The sequence below is a fragment of the Leptidea sinapis genome, chromosome Z (genome assembly GCF_905404315.1).
Source record: "Leptidea sinapis chromosome Z, ilLepSina1.1, whole genome shotgun sequence".
In the NCBI taxonomy this organism is placed as follows: domain Eukaryota; kingdom Metazoa; phylum Arthropoda; class Insecta; order Lepidoptera; family Pieridae; genus Leptidea; species Leptidea sinapis.
The window spans coordinates 25,510,813-25,527,866 of NC_066312.1; the positions used below are offsets into that span (position 1 = coordinate 25,510,813).

General features: G+C 32.2%; 1 protein-coding gene across 1 annotated transcript; it reads right to left on the reverse strand.

The window, feature by feature from the left end:
* Nucleotides 1–5,923: 5,923 nt before the first annotated feature.
* On the reverse strand, nucleotides 5,924–14,447 carry LOC126978485 (N(G),N(G)-dimethylarginine dimethylaminohydrolase 1). Its single transcript, XM_050827316.1, has 5 exons — nucleotides 14,026–14,447; nucleotides 11,325–11,427; nucleotides 9,327–9,424; nucleotides 7,311–7,538; nucleotides 5,924–6,096 (listed from the first exon to the last, which is right to left on the reverse strand). The coding sequence occupies exons 1-5, from the start codon at nucleotides 14,275–14,277 to the stop codon at nucleotides 5,968–5,970; spliced, it is 810 nt and encodes a 269-aa protein (XP_050683273.1). The 5' UTR covers nucleotides 14,278–14,447; the 3' UTR covers nucleotides 5,924–5,967.
* Between the last annotated feature and the right edge of the window lie 2,607 nt (nucleotides 14,448–17,054).

Consider the following 17,054-nt stretch of genomic DNA (forward strand, 5'->3'; position numbering starts at 1 on the left):
TGTGGAGGAATCCCCTACAGCTACAGTTTTCCTCAAAGCCCACTCTCTGTCTCTATTGGTTGTTATCGGAAGCATCGATGTTACAATTATTTACAAGTCTGGATTGTAAAGGCTTCTTTATCTATTTTATTCACAACTTGAAAATTCCTGCACTTAATACTTTCAAAGTCGCACTAATAAGATGTACCTAAGCCGCCACACTTGTAACTCTGGCATTTGCCACGTAAGCTTGCAACACAAACAAAACTTATTTCTTTATCTACTAGGTATTATACTGGTCGCATAAATAAAACACACGTATGTACTAGTGCAACAATATATTTACCACCGCAACAAAAAATAAATGTTACATAGATAGTAAACTTCAACAACAATAAGGGGCGTCGCTCACATGATCAAGAGTCGGTGGGGGCGCGGACGTCGCCTATTACGAAATTGTCCAAAAAAGCGAAAATTCAGGATGAGTATCTCATATCCACCGTTCGCTTGCATCTTAGCATTGATTATAGAAATTATAAATTATATGGAAGGATTAGGGCTACAGTGATGAGCTAGGAATACTTGTACAGCTGCTTAAGGAACATAGAAGTCAACGAGCAACATAGTATAGAGTAGCTGCCAACTTCTTCCAATAATTTGTATTAAGTCGCGATGACTCGGTCGCGCCACTCAGACCCAAACCGACGCGACTTACTAGTGAGCGACGTGCCTAATGCTTTATGACAACAAATCACAATAATACTACAGGTAAATTTTTTTCGGGACGATTTTGCATTTGTAGTAATATTTATATTACATGAAATTTTATTTCCTTGTACAATAAAATAGCTATAAAGAGGAGATTCGAAGAAGAAAATATATTGACAGTCCAAAGTCAATTGTGAATGCCAAATAAATAATAATATAATATTTTGGGTGTGAATTGTTGTGAGGTTGACTATTTGTTTCCTGTGGTTTATTATATTTATTGTTCAGTGTTATTATTGTTAAGTCGTTAATTAAAAATGGTCCGATGCTGAAGCATGGTCGAGGTAAAACTTTGACTTCCCAAACTAAAGACATTTTGTATAATTTGCAAATGAATGGAATAAGACTTCGAAAAGCATTCTGTCTCCCGCTCAATTGGTTGCTATATCAAACGGAATATCATTGGCTTCCGTCAAAAAGGTCCTATCTGAAAGCAATGTCTTCAGAACGGGACCAACCTTAAATCACCTTAATAGACACTAAATCTGAAACCTACGATAGATGATTATACGTAATAGATGATTTTGATCAAGTAATCCGCAGAAGCATTCACAACTTTCACATTACAAATAAAGAAATTCCAATGATCAAAATACTATACGCAAAATTTAAAAAGAAACAGGTGTTTAAATAGAAAATGATTAAATAGTTACGAAAACACGTCATTTCATTGTATTTTAATTCAATTTAAAACGAACCAACGGAAGATAAAACTGTTAATGGAAAAGAATGAAATTCCTTGCAAAAAGCATGAAAAAATATCGTTTAACATTATTAGTTCCAAACGATGAACCTGGCTATGGAAATTATAAAAAAATATTAATTGTATTTATTATTTATATGCTGACTGTACACGCATACACACACATAAATGCAGTAAAGTCTCGAAAGTAATTTACCTATAGGTAATATTGGGAATGATTAAAGTAAATACTTAATAAGAAAGCTTTATTAATACGTGGATGAGCTCATAGCTATTTGTGCATATTAATATATTATATATATTTCTAAATTAAGATTGTGCGTGGCATGGTACCATTGTTTAGTAACACGTGTTATGGGTAATTTACTGTACTTTCAACAGGTATTGTACTATAACAATACATAACTTCTATGAAACATATTGTAGCTGATTAATGTTTTAGAAACTAATACAATTTTTTATTTCTTTATACGGGTTTTTCCAATAGGGACTTGACAATTTTGAATATATTTTGTGAACGCATCTTTTCACTTAACATCGAACTGTCACTGTCAGTTTATTCAGTAGACATAACCTTCTCATTAATCATCATCAGTGGCCGCTACTTTCAGAGCGTTAACTCCGATTTTCATAGTCATAGTTCTCTATCCCTAGTAGACAGGCAGTATTCGTTGTGTGATGTGGGTCCAACGAATCGACCACTGCAAACGTGCCCGCAGTAGCCATATGAGCGAAGTCGAGTTCCATTCATAAACGTTTTGAATGTCCTTCAACCCGACGATCAAGTTTTTGAAATATCTCTAATGGTTTTCATTTTAATTTGAAAAAAAGTTGCCAAGTCCTTATTGAATAACCCTTTATTACAACACTGAAAATATAACTTCTAATTCAAACGCATATTTTTTTACAAATAATGATAATAAAACATTAACATACGACATAAGATGAATAAATAAACTAGTCTACACATATTAAGTATAATCCAAATACAATAAAAAATACAATTTTGTACTTTAAAAATCTCACATTAGTTATAATCAGATAGAAAGAGAGCTTATATTACTAAAATACATGTTTCAAGATTTATTAGCTTCGGTTAACTCTTCAAAGTTATTAAAAAAAATGGAACAGAAATAGTAATCTAACAAATATTTTTTATTAGCAGCTATTTGTGACGATGCTACCTTTTAAGAGGTACAAAATTTAAGTTACTTTCAAACACTGAATATAGTAAAGTAAACAACTTATGATTGATTCCAAGTATTATATATTATTGATAAAACTATAAATATGAATAATTGTCAATACGTTTCATATTATCACATCATCCTACATTTTAATTAAATTTTTTAATAATTGCACAAGGACGGAACCTTGTCATATTAACATTTGCGTTTAGTCGTAAGGTCAGCATCTAACAATACAATTGGTTATAAATAATTTATAAATTGTAATGCTTATTGTAATAATACTCGATTTTTTTTAACTGTTTTTAATTCTTTCTACTTGTTACTTCATATAAAAATTTCAAACGTAATAACTATTTTTAAAAGACAATAAATATTAGCTGATGTTAAATAACTAACCAAGAAAGTAAAATATTATAATTAATTACATTAATTTCTTACTTATTTTAACACCAATGTGGGAAAACTTAACAATCAGTTCAAACAAACAAAATACAAATAAAATATTAAAATGTGTAGAGACTTCACCATACAATGCGTGTTCAATATTCGGTCAACAGATTTATCAATCGACCCTGAATCTGTATTTCAATCCAACAATATCAATTCTCATGTCACACTGTTAGTTACCATACTACTCCCAAATGGCTTTATCGATTTTTATGATATTTTATATGTATATTTTGTAGACCTGAGAATCGGTCGTAATCTATTTTTCATACCCCTAAGTAGTAAACCACCCTTGGTTTACCCCAAATTTGTTTTATTTCTTGGATTTTTTAAGCTTAAAATATATGGCAGTAAGAAATACATACAACACTAAATTTTCACTCATCCATCACGAATAATCGGCAATCGTTGTTTTGCCATATTAATTATTTCTCGGGAAGTTGTAGTTACAAAAAACTAATTTGGGAATTTGGCAAAACAAAGTTTTCCGGGTCAGCTAGTAATAGAAAATATAGAAACTAATAACTGTCACATTTGTACAAATAACAAGCTAAACATTTATGTATAATACGTTATCCAATAGATGGATTGACGAAAGATGCATCACTAAAATGTTTTATAAATTGGCAAATGCCTAAAGCAGGAAACGGATTGAAATACGAATCTTTAATCGACAATTTAAGATTGCGATTGAATAAATAAATCGTCCGATTATCAAATAAGTTTACTTAAATAATATTTATAATAGTGATGTACTAACGTACAATAAATGAAATATATTTGACATTAACAATGAGAGCGACTTTAAGGAATGTTTAGGATAGTGGAATAATTTAACACCCTAATCAGATTATAAAGTTTAAAAAAAATATGGAATTAATTCAGTCTTAATGATTAAGGTAAGGGAATGGGTTAATACGGTAGAATAGGAGGCTTTCGAGATTCACAATAATCAAAAGAATATAATAATTAATACCTAAATAATAACGCCAACATTGTATTGAAATAGGGGGCACGATTATTAATATACAAACAGACGAGCGACACAGAACCAATGGCCGGGTTTAACTAATTATTTATAAAACGGTTAATATAGATAATTGTCTTAATTTATTATCAATATAATACTATTTGAATCCCTTATGCATTATATATTTGAAATACTATGTTATACATTAAATATACTTACTATAATATCATAGGTTATGTTACACTTCTGGGTTGGGTGTGATGTTTATTTTAGTTTAAGTCAGTTTTCTATAATTACTTAAAATTACATCAATTATTCAATAAAATAATTTGTATTTAAGTTAGGGTTTTAGCAAAAGCTGTTTAGTTTATATAAAGATAATTATAATATATTATGCACTAATTACAACTATCATAGTTGATATATAAGAAATGTAACGATATTAAAAATTATATCCCAATGGGATTTGTCATTAAAAGTAAAACTAAAACTCAATAATGATACACATTGCTCAAATATTATGCTTCGTACAAGTCGAGTAAAGGTTATATAATGCTTGTTAGATGAACCCAGTAACCATTCCTCCATATATATCCATACAAATAGCAAGTTGCATGGAAGTATACTGTATCTCGTAGTGCGATTGACAAGGAGGCGGTGCGAGTTTACTCACTACTAGGTCGCTCTAATGAACTGACATCTTTATTATATTCAAGTGGGTTAAATAATCATTCAAAATATGGCAATATTCTTGTGTTATTCTCTATTACATTTGTATTAAACTGTGACATTCGACAACACAGCCAGACACAGCATAATACAAATTTCACGATAAAATTGTTAAAAAGTTAGTCTCTCGAATTGTTCAATTCAGTATGTAATTTGATGTTAATGTTAAAGGAAGCGCTATGTAACCTCAATTTTTTCTCTAGTATATTTATTTTTAATTTTAACGATGTAAAAACAATAATATTCAATTATTAAAAATAAGAGAAAAAAAGGTAAATTATAAAAGAAAATGTTCAAAAATGTTCACAATTCCCCCGCAGATCTCAGCAATCAGGTTGTATGGTAACTACCATTCTACATTCATTAAAATATGTCAACAAAAAGTATATTATATATGACAGCCCGCACTTGCTTTAAAAATAATCACGAGTCGTACACAATTAAAATTACATCATACATAGTTATAATTTTAATAATTTAAGGGTTTTCAACGAAGTAAAAATTAATAATCGAACATTTACGATGATTTGACGATTTTTTATTTCAACGTTGTTTCAGATGTTATTATTATCTGACGACGAATTACTCAATAGGTGGCAGTTATTGGTGGATATGTCAATAAGTAGACACCTAAGAGTGAAAAATAGCGTATTGATGCGACACCTGTGATACAACGCTGAAATATCACTGCTAACAAGCCGTTATTAGTACCAACCTACGGGGTTAGCCGTTATTGAACCATTTACAGCTGTTTTTTCATGAAATTAACGGACGAGATGAGCAGGGCGTTCAGCTGATGGTAATTGATACACCTTGTCCATTACAAGTTGCAGAACCGCTCAGGATTCTTGAATAACTCAAAAATTTGAACGGCACTACAATTACGCTCGTCACCTTGACACATAAGATGTTAGGTCTCATTTGCCCAGTAATTTCACTAGGTACGGCGCCCTTCAGACCGAAACACAATAATGATTACACATTACTGCTTCACGGCAGAAATGGGCGCCGTTGTGGTACCCATAAACTAGCCGGCTTCCTGTGCAAGTAGTCTTTAGGAGGAGGTAGCTTAAAAAACCGCTTTACATTACTCGGAAACTGAATAAAATTATTTTAATTAATGTATAATAAGTTGAGGTTGATGTATTTGAATAGTTGTTAATTTATTCGAGTAGATATAATTACTGAGTATTGTTAATGGTCAGAGGCTTCCTCACCAACAAACAGTGTGCGCTGAGACCGTATGATAATTTGGCGAGCTCAGAGAAGCAAATGGATCGCCTTGCGAAATCAATCTTTTCACAGAACACCTGAAACAAAATGATTTATATAAGTGTCCGATAACTCTTAACGATTAATTAAACCATGGATATGTTGTAACGATAAAAATCTACTCTCGAATTGTATCACTATCATTTTTTTTTATTGTGGATGAGACGATTCCTTAAGATATTATATGAATTGAATTTTCTAGTTTCGGAATGAAGTAACAAAGGTTGTATTTTCTAAAATGTATATAAATACGTTATGAATGTAAGTTTTTTTATTTTTTTAAATTTACTACTAATTTGGAAAAGGTTGAGCTTTAATAAGTGGCCACAGAAACTCATTTTTAAATCAACATTTACAGCTTAATCGTTTTACAAATACTTTTATTTCATTTCAATATATTTTGTGGTTTAAGACATTTATTGTTCCATAAAGGAATTTCCACTTAAATGGAACTAACAGGCTATTTAATAAAAAGTGGGTAGCAAAATTGCATCTTAAAGCGTACAGTAAATATAAACTAATTAAAATAGGCTAATTAGGTAAGTATAGCTTATATACATTTCTAATTTCTAAAACAAATATTAAATAAAAATTATAATATTTATAATATATATATATAATATAAATATTTTATAAAAATTATAATACTAGTGGGTAGTTTTAAAACACCATCGCATCAAAATCATACCAACCCGGGCCGGTCGACGTCAACAGCCGACGCGAGCCACGCTTGAGTCACAACTCACTACACAAGATTACGTAGATTCATCGATAACGACTTACTAGATGTGACAACAGAAAATATTATTTCTATTTAATGGGTTGACAATTAATTTCAGGATATTTTAACTGTATTATTGATGATGATATCGATAGATACATTGGATGAGGGCAGCGCAGGACCCATCGTCATGGCGATCTTCGGGGGAGGCCTTTGTCCAGGCAGTGTAGGGCTGAAATGATGATGATTTCTAACTGTAAACTGAATTATTTTTTTGACACGAGTAAGTCAAAAAATATATACAAATATTCCCTGGTGATGTTGAAAGTAACATAAAAATCGTATGCGGTCTCTTTAATCAATCGAGAGATACGATACCGTTATTAACACTAGCCTCAACTCATGTCAAGGAGCAAGCTCATAGTGTAGAAGTACTTAAAACATCATCATCACAAGTTTGATACGTGGTATTCGCACCGCAGCGTGTTTTCAACAAAACTGTGGGATGAACTTCTACTTAAATTTACAAACCTTAAAGGAGTTAGGTATTTCTTCAATTGCTCGGTGTATCAAGGTTTCATTAACAAACAGACAATTTGCTGCTTCATCTTCGGGCACAGTGAGTGTTTGATAACAAAATGTAGCTTCTCTTTCCATTCTCTTCAGCATCTCCTGTGCTTCTTTGCTCGCACCAACACATAGAATATCATGCCCCGCAACTGTGATGTATTTTTTTATATGGTCATACCCTTTTGACACCTGAAAATAAAAATAAACTGATATTTTACTTAGATGTTTCTCTTTAAGGGCCTACCTATTTGTTATTCTCTATTTCTCGTCATGTGGCCTGCTGACAAGTTACGAAATTTAACATAATAAGTGCTGGGAAAGAATGACTTTTAAAACTCTATTAAAAACATACTATTAAATATGAATTAATAGGTGAAGTTAAAGAAATATATTTAACTCAACTCTTCGTTTTTAGAAACAACAATTTTGTAAAAATCTTGCAAAGATGGCTTTGACAATTAATTATTAAATAATGAATACGGCTGTATGGGCTTGAATCCTTTGCCTGTCCTAATAATGGACTAAGATACCAAAAATAAATAACGAATGACGCAAACGTCAGGAAATTTTAGGAACCAACTTCAACCTGTTACATTTGTGTGAAAGTGATGCGCGCGCATCTTAAAATTTCACTCTCATTATTTTTTCATACCGCGCCTTAAGAAGTATAAGTTTAAAAATGTTTCAATAAAGCTCTTTGAATGATAACTAATTCACTTTGATTTTTTTTTTGTTTATTTGACTTGTTGGTTGCTGGTCCAACAAACGCAATTATCATTTAAGTTTAGCGGCTATTATTAGGTACTATTTGCGGAATTAAGTATTATATTTACTTCAGATTTTTTTCCAATTAAATCAAAATCACTATGAATGAATATAAATTATCACTTATGAATTTTGACAACGGAAAAAGCTTGCAGACGCAAAGCAAAATCATTGTTTATGAACCGATTTTGATGATCAGTTTTTTGTTAGAAAGGAGATACCCAGAAATTGATACAATAAAATTTGGAAAGAAAATCCAAACCAGGGACGTGTGTCGTACATACTTGCCGCCTTAATAGCCTACATAAATATACTGTATATATATATATAATAATAATAATATACATACGTACACTTATTTACCATACGTATTTTTTTTATAACAACATTTATGTATTGTAATTACAAATATTGTATTATTGCCCATCTAAACTGATAAGAAACTACCTAATTAGACTTATTGAGTTATTTTTTGACTTGTAACAATGGTGTTATTAATAAATGATTTGATTTGTTTGATGTCGTATTGTAATAATTCGTTTTGTTATAATTGTTAGGTTGTTGGACTATCTTATTAAGTTTTAGTTATTTGACTATTTTAGGCAGTCATTATTTGGTGCCTACTTATTTACACCCCCTTTTTCTTAGTTGGAACTTTGTTTTATGTTTCGCAAAAATGAGAGGAAAGACTAACCATTGTGATGATACTGATTATAAATCGTAAGTAAGTACTTTTATAAATATTTGAAATGAAAAAGAAATTAAAGTAATTACATTGTTATTTATGTATTTTAAATCTCATCTTAACGCCAGGTAAATTCTCTGACGGCCGTTCCCAATATAGTATTTACAGATAGAGATAAATAACTACCTTCTACTGTCAGTAATTAATTAGCTGTCAATAATCTGAAGCTGTCCCAATATACCCGATAAGTCATTCTTATCGCCTTATATTGGGACGCATGAATTGCAATTTTCACACAGATTTCTATCGCTGGTAAGCTATACGTCCTCCCATTGACAGACAGCGAGTACGGATAAGGTGAGTTACCGTCGATAAGTTTATTGGGACAGAAAAGTCAACCATAGTTACGATTTTTATCTCTAGTAGGCCACATCTGGAGATAGACTGAATATTGGGAACGGCCCTTAGTAAACGTTTAGTATGTATATGCATGAAGCTCAATTTTCAATAAACAATTACAGATTTACCTTAATAGGAGTACAAGGAAACTCTGGAAATGCTTCAGCCACAGCACTGGCGCCCGCTTCATTACTGGTATCACAAATACCAACAAAGAACTCCCTCCCTGAAAGTAAGACTTGAAATCATTATCAAAGTCAATATGTTTCAACAAACCATTTAACACTATCTTAATGTGAGCATGTGAAAACCAATTAAACAGTTGAATGGATGCGAAATGTCAGGCACTGATAAGGCAATGATTTAATAGACCTGTCTCACTCTCCGTGTAGGTATCAAAATCATATTATGTACGCGGAGCGGCTACACCAGCGAGGCTATCCTTTAGGGAGTCACCCACTCGCGAGCTTTGTTCGTCACTCACCGATGCAACTGATATTTTAGAAATGGAGAAACATAAAAAAATAAAAACATATTAAAGGTCATTTCGATCCTAATTAAAAAAAATTGAGCTTCCTAAAGATGATGAAAGATAATCTAATTTAAAGTGATTATTATTATTATGAAATTGTCATTCAATTATCATTATGAAATTCATTATAGGTACCTATCATGAATGGTAGTAAGAAAAGAAATAAGGGAGAAGGCCTGGATATAGCGAGGGGCCTTTGATCGGGTATGGAACAAGGCGCTTCTCTCAAAACTTCCATTTGGGCTTCCCCAGAGATTATGCTATTTTTAGAAATTTCCTTGAAAACCGCACACATCCAGATCGTGTGGCTGTGTGTCGTGGTGTCGTCGAATGTGGAATTTGGCGACAAAAATCAGGTGAAACTGCTCTTCAGAACACTCCCAGTGATAAATGCGGTAGAAGACACACAATGAAGCGATGTCTCTACTTAACGAATTTATTTAAAAGGACCATTGAATTGAAACCTCGTTCCATGATGACCGGATAGATTGCTTTATGGCCATTGTCCTCGAACAACATTAAACCTAAATAGTTGTATATAAAACTATACATATAAAACTATATCATCTACCTCTAGAAAAACTTACCACAGAAACAATTTACTGGACTCCTGTTTAAATGGTTAATGGACATTTTTTTTATAGTGTTAAGGATTTTTTAAATTTTAAGTAAACTTTATGCACGCTAATTTAAATTAGCCGAATAGAAAACACTACAATAAATTAAAGATCTATAAATGTATACTGTATTGACCCAATAAATTTCATTTCATTTCAAAAACGCCATGATCCAGCCTTATACAGAGCACTGAGTCCCTGACAATTCAAGCTGTTCTGGGTTTCACGCGGTCAAATGAATCGAGCTGATGCTAGGGTCCACTAGACCAGAGATGACAGCAATACTCCATGTGGCCGGACCTCCGCTTTGTAGAGCGCAAGAATGTGGGCGGGCTTGAAGTATTGCCATAAATAGAGCATTTATGACACCCAGCTACTTTGAAGTTTTTGACCAGTACTTGATCTCCTTTGCATAGGGTGCCGGCTAGATTATGGGTACCACAACGGCGCCTATTTCTGCCGTGAAGCAGTAATATGTAAGCATTACTGTGTTTCGGTCTGAAGGGCGCCGTAGCTAGTGAATTTACTGGGCAAATGAGACTCAATGACGAGCGCAGTTGTAGTGCCGCACAGAATTATTGGGTCTTTCAAAAATCCTGAGCGGTACTTAATTGTAATGGGCAGGACGCAATATACAACTTTCAAACATATTTTTATATTTGCATGGGTTTTTCACCTTAAAAGTTGAAAACATTTAGTAATAAGGATGGTGAAACTGAATAAAAAAATAAAAACTGTAATATTCATTCATACACACATGGAATATTATTCAAAACATACAAATACTCTGTACTTTGTAGCTTACCTCTATATAATAATAATTTGCAATAGCCACAATAGAGAGAATATAGAACTTTCATACCAACCATTCATAGTTACTTATTTATATAAAATTTTAATACAATCATAATTTTCAGTTTATTATCATTAAAAATAAATAAATGAAAATGATAAAATGGAACAATTTGCAAACTAACCTGTAAATAAGACATCAGATCCTAGCAGCTTGGCATCTGGGTCGGAAATTTGTATAATAGTCTGATCAAGATTGTTCTGTAAAACATTTTTTATTGCTTTTGTCTGGAAAACATACATTATAAATTAAAATCAATAAAAGTTATGTTTAAGTTTCAGAGTTTTGTTTATGATTGGAGTTTGCAATATAAATGAGATGTTATCACATATCGCCGGGTAAGAGGCAAAACCGAAAAAACCATCAACAAATTTTTTACTTTAATATACCTTTATATTTTTTATCTAGTGGTAAATCCGACAAAATCGCAGGACTTCCAGTTGCCGAGTTATCGAGGCGAAAGGCATAAAAAGGCATAAAAGGCATTTATTTTCTCAAAATTGATTCCTTTAGAATTCTTTTTGATGTCATTTCTTATACTACTAGATACTACTACCGCTTCGGAAACAAATGGCGCTCTGAGAGAGAAGAAGCGGCGCAAGAAACTCTCCCAGCATTCTTTTTTTTTTGCGCTCTTTCAATAAAAATATACAATATTGTACAGTCGCTATAAAATAATCACAATCTAGTCCCAGGCTGTCCGATTATTTAGATATTCAGCAGTGGAGTAATAGGATTTACGACAGAGCCATTTTTTTATAAAACATTTAAATTTATTTATAGATAATGCCTGAACAGTGGCTGGGACTTTATTGTAGAAGTGTATACATTTACCCTTAAAGCTGTTATATTATATTATTATGTATCTTATGAAGCCTACTAGAATTAGTTACAAGCAATCCCTTATTTCTAGTGTTATAATACTAAATACTGATTATATAGATTTAGAAAAAAAAAAACCTAGAAAGTTGTATTATTGAAAAATAAAAAATAAATGTGTACAAGTACACACAAGAAATTCACAGTATGCACACAAGAAGTCATGCTTCTTTGGCCTAACAAAGCAAAAATCCATAAAATTATTTATTCCTCATGCTATTCTATGTTTGTAGAAAGAACAATATTGTAAAAATCTTGCAACCTAAGTCATATTTTTTATTTTATGTGCAATTGTAATTCTATCAAATCATATTTACAATTTATTAAGAATTTAAAACTATATGATACTTATAAATAACACATTATTCGTGTTTTTAAAGGCCGCTAAAGGCCGGCTTTCTGTTCATTACAAAGTAAAAAATAATATGAATGCTTCTTCTTGTTACCTACCTGTCAGTTTTATTTTTTAAGCATTTTCTTGTACTGGCCGATACAGATTTTGAATGATATAAGCAATAAATATCAGTAACTTTTAATGCTATTATTAATAATTATAAACGCAAAACCATCAAATTTTTTGTATTTTAAAAATTTGTTTCAGAATGAATTTCTCAACTCTACAACTGGCTTTCAAGCAAAAATATTATAACTTGCTTAAATATAAAGACCTATAATAATAGGACCATTACTTTTTCAGATATGCATGTTTTTGTTACATAAATCTTAGATAATAAGTTCAAATCTTACCCCCTTATTCATTATGGTCCGCTAAGGAGTGTTTTTTCTCATTCTGACTTAGGTCAATAGAAGTCAATAGTCAGAGTGAGAATTAGCAATGCTTTAAGTTAGCAGACTATTTTGAATAAGGGGGTTAGATAATAACACTCTCTTATCTGATTTATTTTTATTACTAACGGCATCTTATTGTTAGCAAACTTCCAAAAGCATTTCCTAAAAATTTTAATTTGACTTTTATAGGCAAAATGACGGTTTTGCTTCTGACTCAGCAATATAACAATAAAAATGGGGGAACATAAATACAAGTGATGACAGTCTCAGAACTAAGTCATTGTATGTACCTTCCATTCTGGTTGCTGCTCAAATGCGTAATATAGGTATACAAAACCTAGAACCTTTACAAATATATTTCCTTAATCGAGCTATAAAGCAAAATAACTAAATTTTAATTTAACTTAATTAATCTTCAAAAATACCTGTTTGTTTTTACTTTATTTTTTATGATGTGGTCTACTAACAGGCCAGGTTTATTAATATATTTGGCAATACTATTTAAAAGTTCTAGTATAACAAGGGCCATAAAATAATTAGAATAATTTTTGACAACTTTAACTAACTAAACATGGAAATAATTCCAATTGTGAAATTATTATTATTAGAAACTCTTGGTAGCTTGCTGCTGCAGCTGGAGAACACATGTTAGTAAACCTGTTTATCCCTGAGTCATCCTAAAGCTGTAGTGCAGGGTACTCCAATCTGAGTACTGAAGAAGAATGAAGATACAATTGCTCAAGAAAAGAGAGAAAATAGCCCAAAGATAAAAATCAGTCAGCTGTATAACTTTACAGCATCACTACACAGGGAAGGAGAGAACATTCCTTTTCACAAACATATTCCAGTTATTTTTATTCATGTCAGGTATTTCTATCTAGCTTATTCCCAGAAAATGGCAGGAGGTGAAGGTGATTGTTATACTAACACCAGGAAGATGGGCATACAGACCCACCAGCCCGTAGCTCTTCCGCATTCCGAAACTCGGAAAGGCAGTGAGAGACAAAGCTGAGGGTCTGCGAAAAATACTATTACAGCAAAATCAACATGCCTACTGCCAAGGTAAATCCACTAATATACAAATTATAATTTAAATAATTTTATGAACAGGGCACAAAATATATCAATAATAGATTGATTAAGAATCTTAAACTTACTGCTTCTTCAGGACTACCAGGTTTTGGCTTTAATAAAAGCGCAATCCCATGGCATACAACTGCTAAATCTTCAAGAACCACAACATCAGAAGAGGATGATGCAACGTCCACTTCAATTATCTCCAAATTTAACTCTTTCAAAAGCCTTATGTAGCTGTCATATTGACACCGTAGATCATTCATTTTATGGTTTGTTCCACAAGAGACTTTAGCGACGACAGCATGAGAAAATTCATGCATTTTAAAATCCATCCTTATATTATTTATGGACCAAAAGACAAAACAGTGTTTTTACTTTTTATAAAAGTAGAGAAATATTAATTGTAGAGTACCTTTTCGTTCCTAATTTGAAGTTCGGCTAATTTAATAAAAAAAAACCATGGATCCTATATAGTTACTACCTAGCTTTTAAATACCTAGTAGTTAGTATGTATGTTTGCATTAATATGTAGGTTTATACTATACTATGCTATATACTAGCTATATATAGTACTTGGCACAGACTATATAGCAACGACCAAAGAGTAAAGCAACGACACAGGAGACACCAAAGAGAATTTAAACACTAAGAGACATAACGTACCTACTACTCTGGCGAAATTATTGTTAACTGAAAACTATAATTATTATAACACTGTTAAAAATTAAAAGTAACCACAGCGTTATATTATTTTAATGCATAGTTACATATAACCATTTGTTAATTTAACATTAGCCCAACATTTTATTTATGTTAGCAACTGCAAACTACAATCTACATAGGTTTTTATTCATTATTTAATTAATTCTTTTTTCCTTTAGAGCATTACATATTAACATGCTTAATTTTTATTTCTGTGTTAAATTTAGTATTAGGTCTTTACCTATGAAACTGCCTTTTTTTATGAAAAAAATTAAAATAATTTTTTTCATGTATTTTTATTTGTATTAATCTAAGTAATCACCCATGCAATCAATGCATCTTTGCCAACACAGTGGCAGTTTATTGATGCCCTTCTTAAATAAATCAGCTGGACGGGAGGCAACAAATTCTTCAAAGGCATTTTGTACTGCCTCTCGGATATTGAATTTTTTTCCCGCCAAGAAGTTATCCAAATTCTGGAAATAGTAGAAGTCTGTAGGTACAAAGTCTGGTGAGTAGGGCGGATGAAAGAGAGCTTCAAAACCCAGTTCTTGCAACTTGGAGACTATCTGCTGTGCAGTATGCAGTCGCGCGTTGTCGTGCAGGAGCAGCGGAGACGAGCGATTGACCAATGCTGGTTGGAGATGTGCAAGCTTCTCCATCATTGTGTTCAGTTTTTTACGAAAGAGAAATGAAAGAAGCTGTGATGAATCACACCGGCGCTAGACCTCCAAACAGTGGCCATCACATTTCTAGGAGTAAGTTTTCATTTAGGGTATTGTTTAGTTGCTGAACCAGGATCCAACCAACTTGCTGAGCGCTTGCGGTTATCAAACAGAATCCATTTTTCATCGCAGGTAACGATGCGGTTCAAAATTCCTTCATTTGTGTGTCTGTTGAGCAGTGCAAAGCACGTCAAGAAGCGTACTTCGCGCTGGCGATCATTGAGTTCGTGGGGCCACCCATTTGTCAACCTTTTTTACCTTGCCAATTTGACGCAAATGGACCAATACTGTTTTGACGCTATCGTCGAAAGCTGCTGCTAATTCAGCCGAAGATTGTGTATCATCAGCTTCCACAATCGCCTTTAATTCGTCATTGTCGACCAACCGGACGACCGCGAGGTTAATTTTTCAGGTTGAAATTTCCAGAACGGAAGCGAGTAAACCAATAACAGGTGGTGCGTTGGTTTGTAGTGTTAGCTCTGTAAGCGTCGTTGATGTTTCGTGCCGCTTGTGCCGCGTTGCTGCCACGACGGTACTCATAATATCATCAAAATTACTCGAATTCTTAACGTATCCATGATGACGAAAAATATTGAAATCCGATGAAAATGTAACACTAATCAATAAACAAATGACTACTTTTGGAAAAAGAATTCCATGTTTTTAAAATAAAATTAATTTGAAATTAGAATTCTTACCCAAACAAAATCATTATTTTGATTTGAAATATAATATCTAGAACTAGCTGGTAAAAAAAGGTAGAGACAAAGTATATATTCTATGCCGGCACTTTAAATTAAATTATAGGTTTTTAAATCCAGTATTATTTTAATCAATATTATAAAATAATTCATTTTAGTATCATAGAGCCGGAATTAAGTGTTACATATTTAATAGATAAAATAATGTGTGAGTTTGGTGTCATCGGATTCCATAGTAAAAATGGATGTGTGGTTTTATGAAACCACGGTAAAAGTGAAACTTTTTTCACATTATAGACATTTAACTAAAAATTTTTGGAATAATATGCCATTAAGTGTATAAAAATCGCTTAATCAATCTCAATTTTATACTTGGAAAATTGGAATGATAATGGAAAATAATATAGTATATTAGACTAAGTCTCCGGCTAATATTTTTATTGAACTCCTAAACCTGGAATAAAAATATTGATTGAAAAGAATTAAAAATGATGAAATTTGAATACTTCAATTTACTAATGTATATACAGATATACAGTTTACATGGGGTGACTGATTTCCAATACTTTTCAATAAATATTTTTAATCAGGGCGAGTACGACATACATAATACTTAACAATTATTTAGATTATATACACATATTAAAAAACTGAAAACAATATTTTATAAGGGTTTAATTCAATAGTCTATACACTACACGGTCAGCTGCTGCGAACTATAGACGCCGCCCGACCGTCACGCGACACACAGACGAAAAAGTTTAAGACGATGTGATAAAAGTTTCACTTTAAATAATGATTGAAAAGGATTACATTAAACACTGACAAAAACAAACAAAATAGCGTGGAGCACTGAAACAAATGAGTAATAGTCTATACACAACACGGTCAGGTGCTGCGAACTATAGGCACCGCCCGACCGTCACGCGTCATGCAACACACAGACGAACATGTTTGAGACGGTGTAATAAAAGTTTCACT

Bases quoted from the DNA above. Each gene is read 5' to 3' on its own strand.
- LOC126978485 (XM_050827316.1), bottom strand. From the start codon at position 14,277: ATGGATTTTAAAATGCATGAATTTTCTCATGCTGTCGTCGCTAAAGTC. The intron at 11,428-14,025 runs GTAAGTTTAAGA...TATGTTTTCCAG, and splicing joins CTGGTAGTCCTGAAGAAGCA to ACAAAAGCAATAAAAAATGT. The intron at 6,097-7,310 runs GTTTGTAAATTT...ATTTTGTTTCAG, and splicing joins AAATACCTAACTCCTTTAAG to GTGTTCTGTGAAAAGATTGA.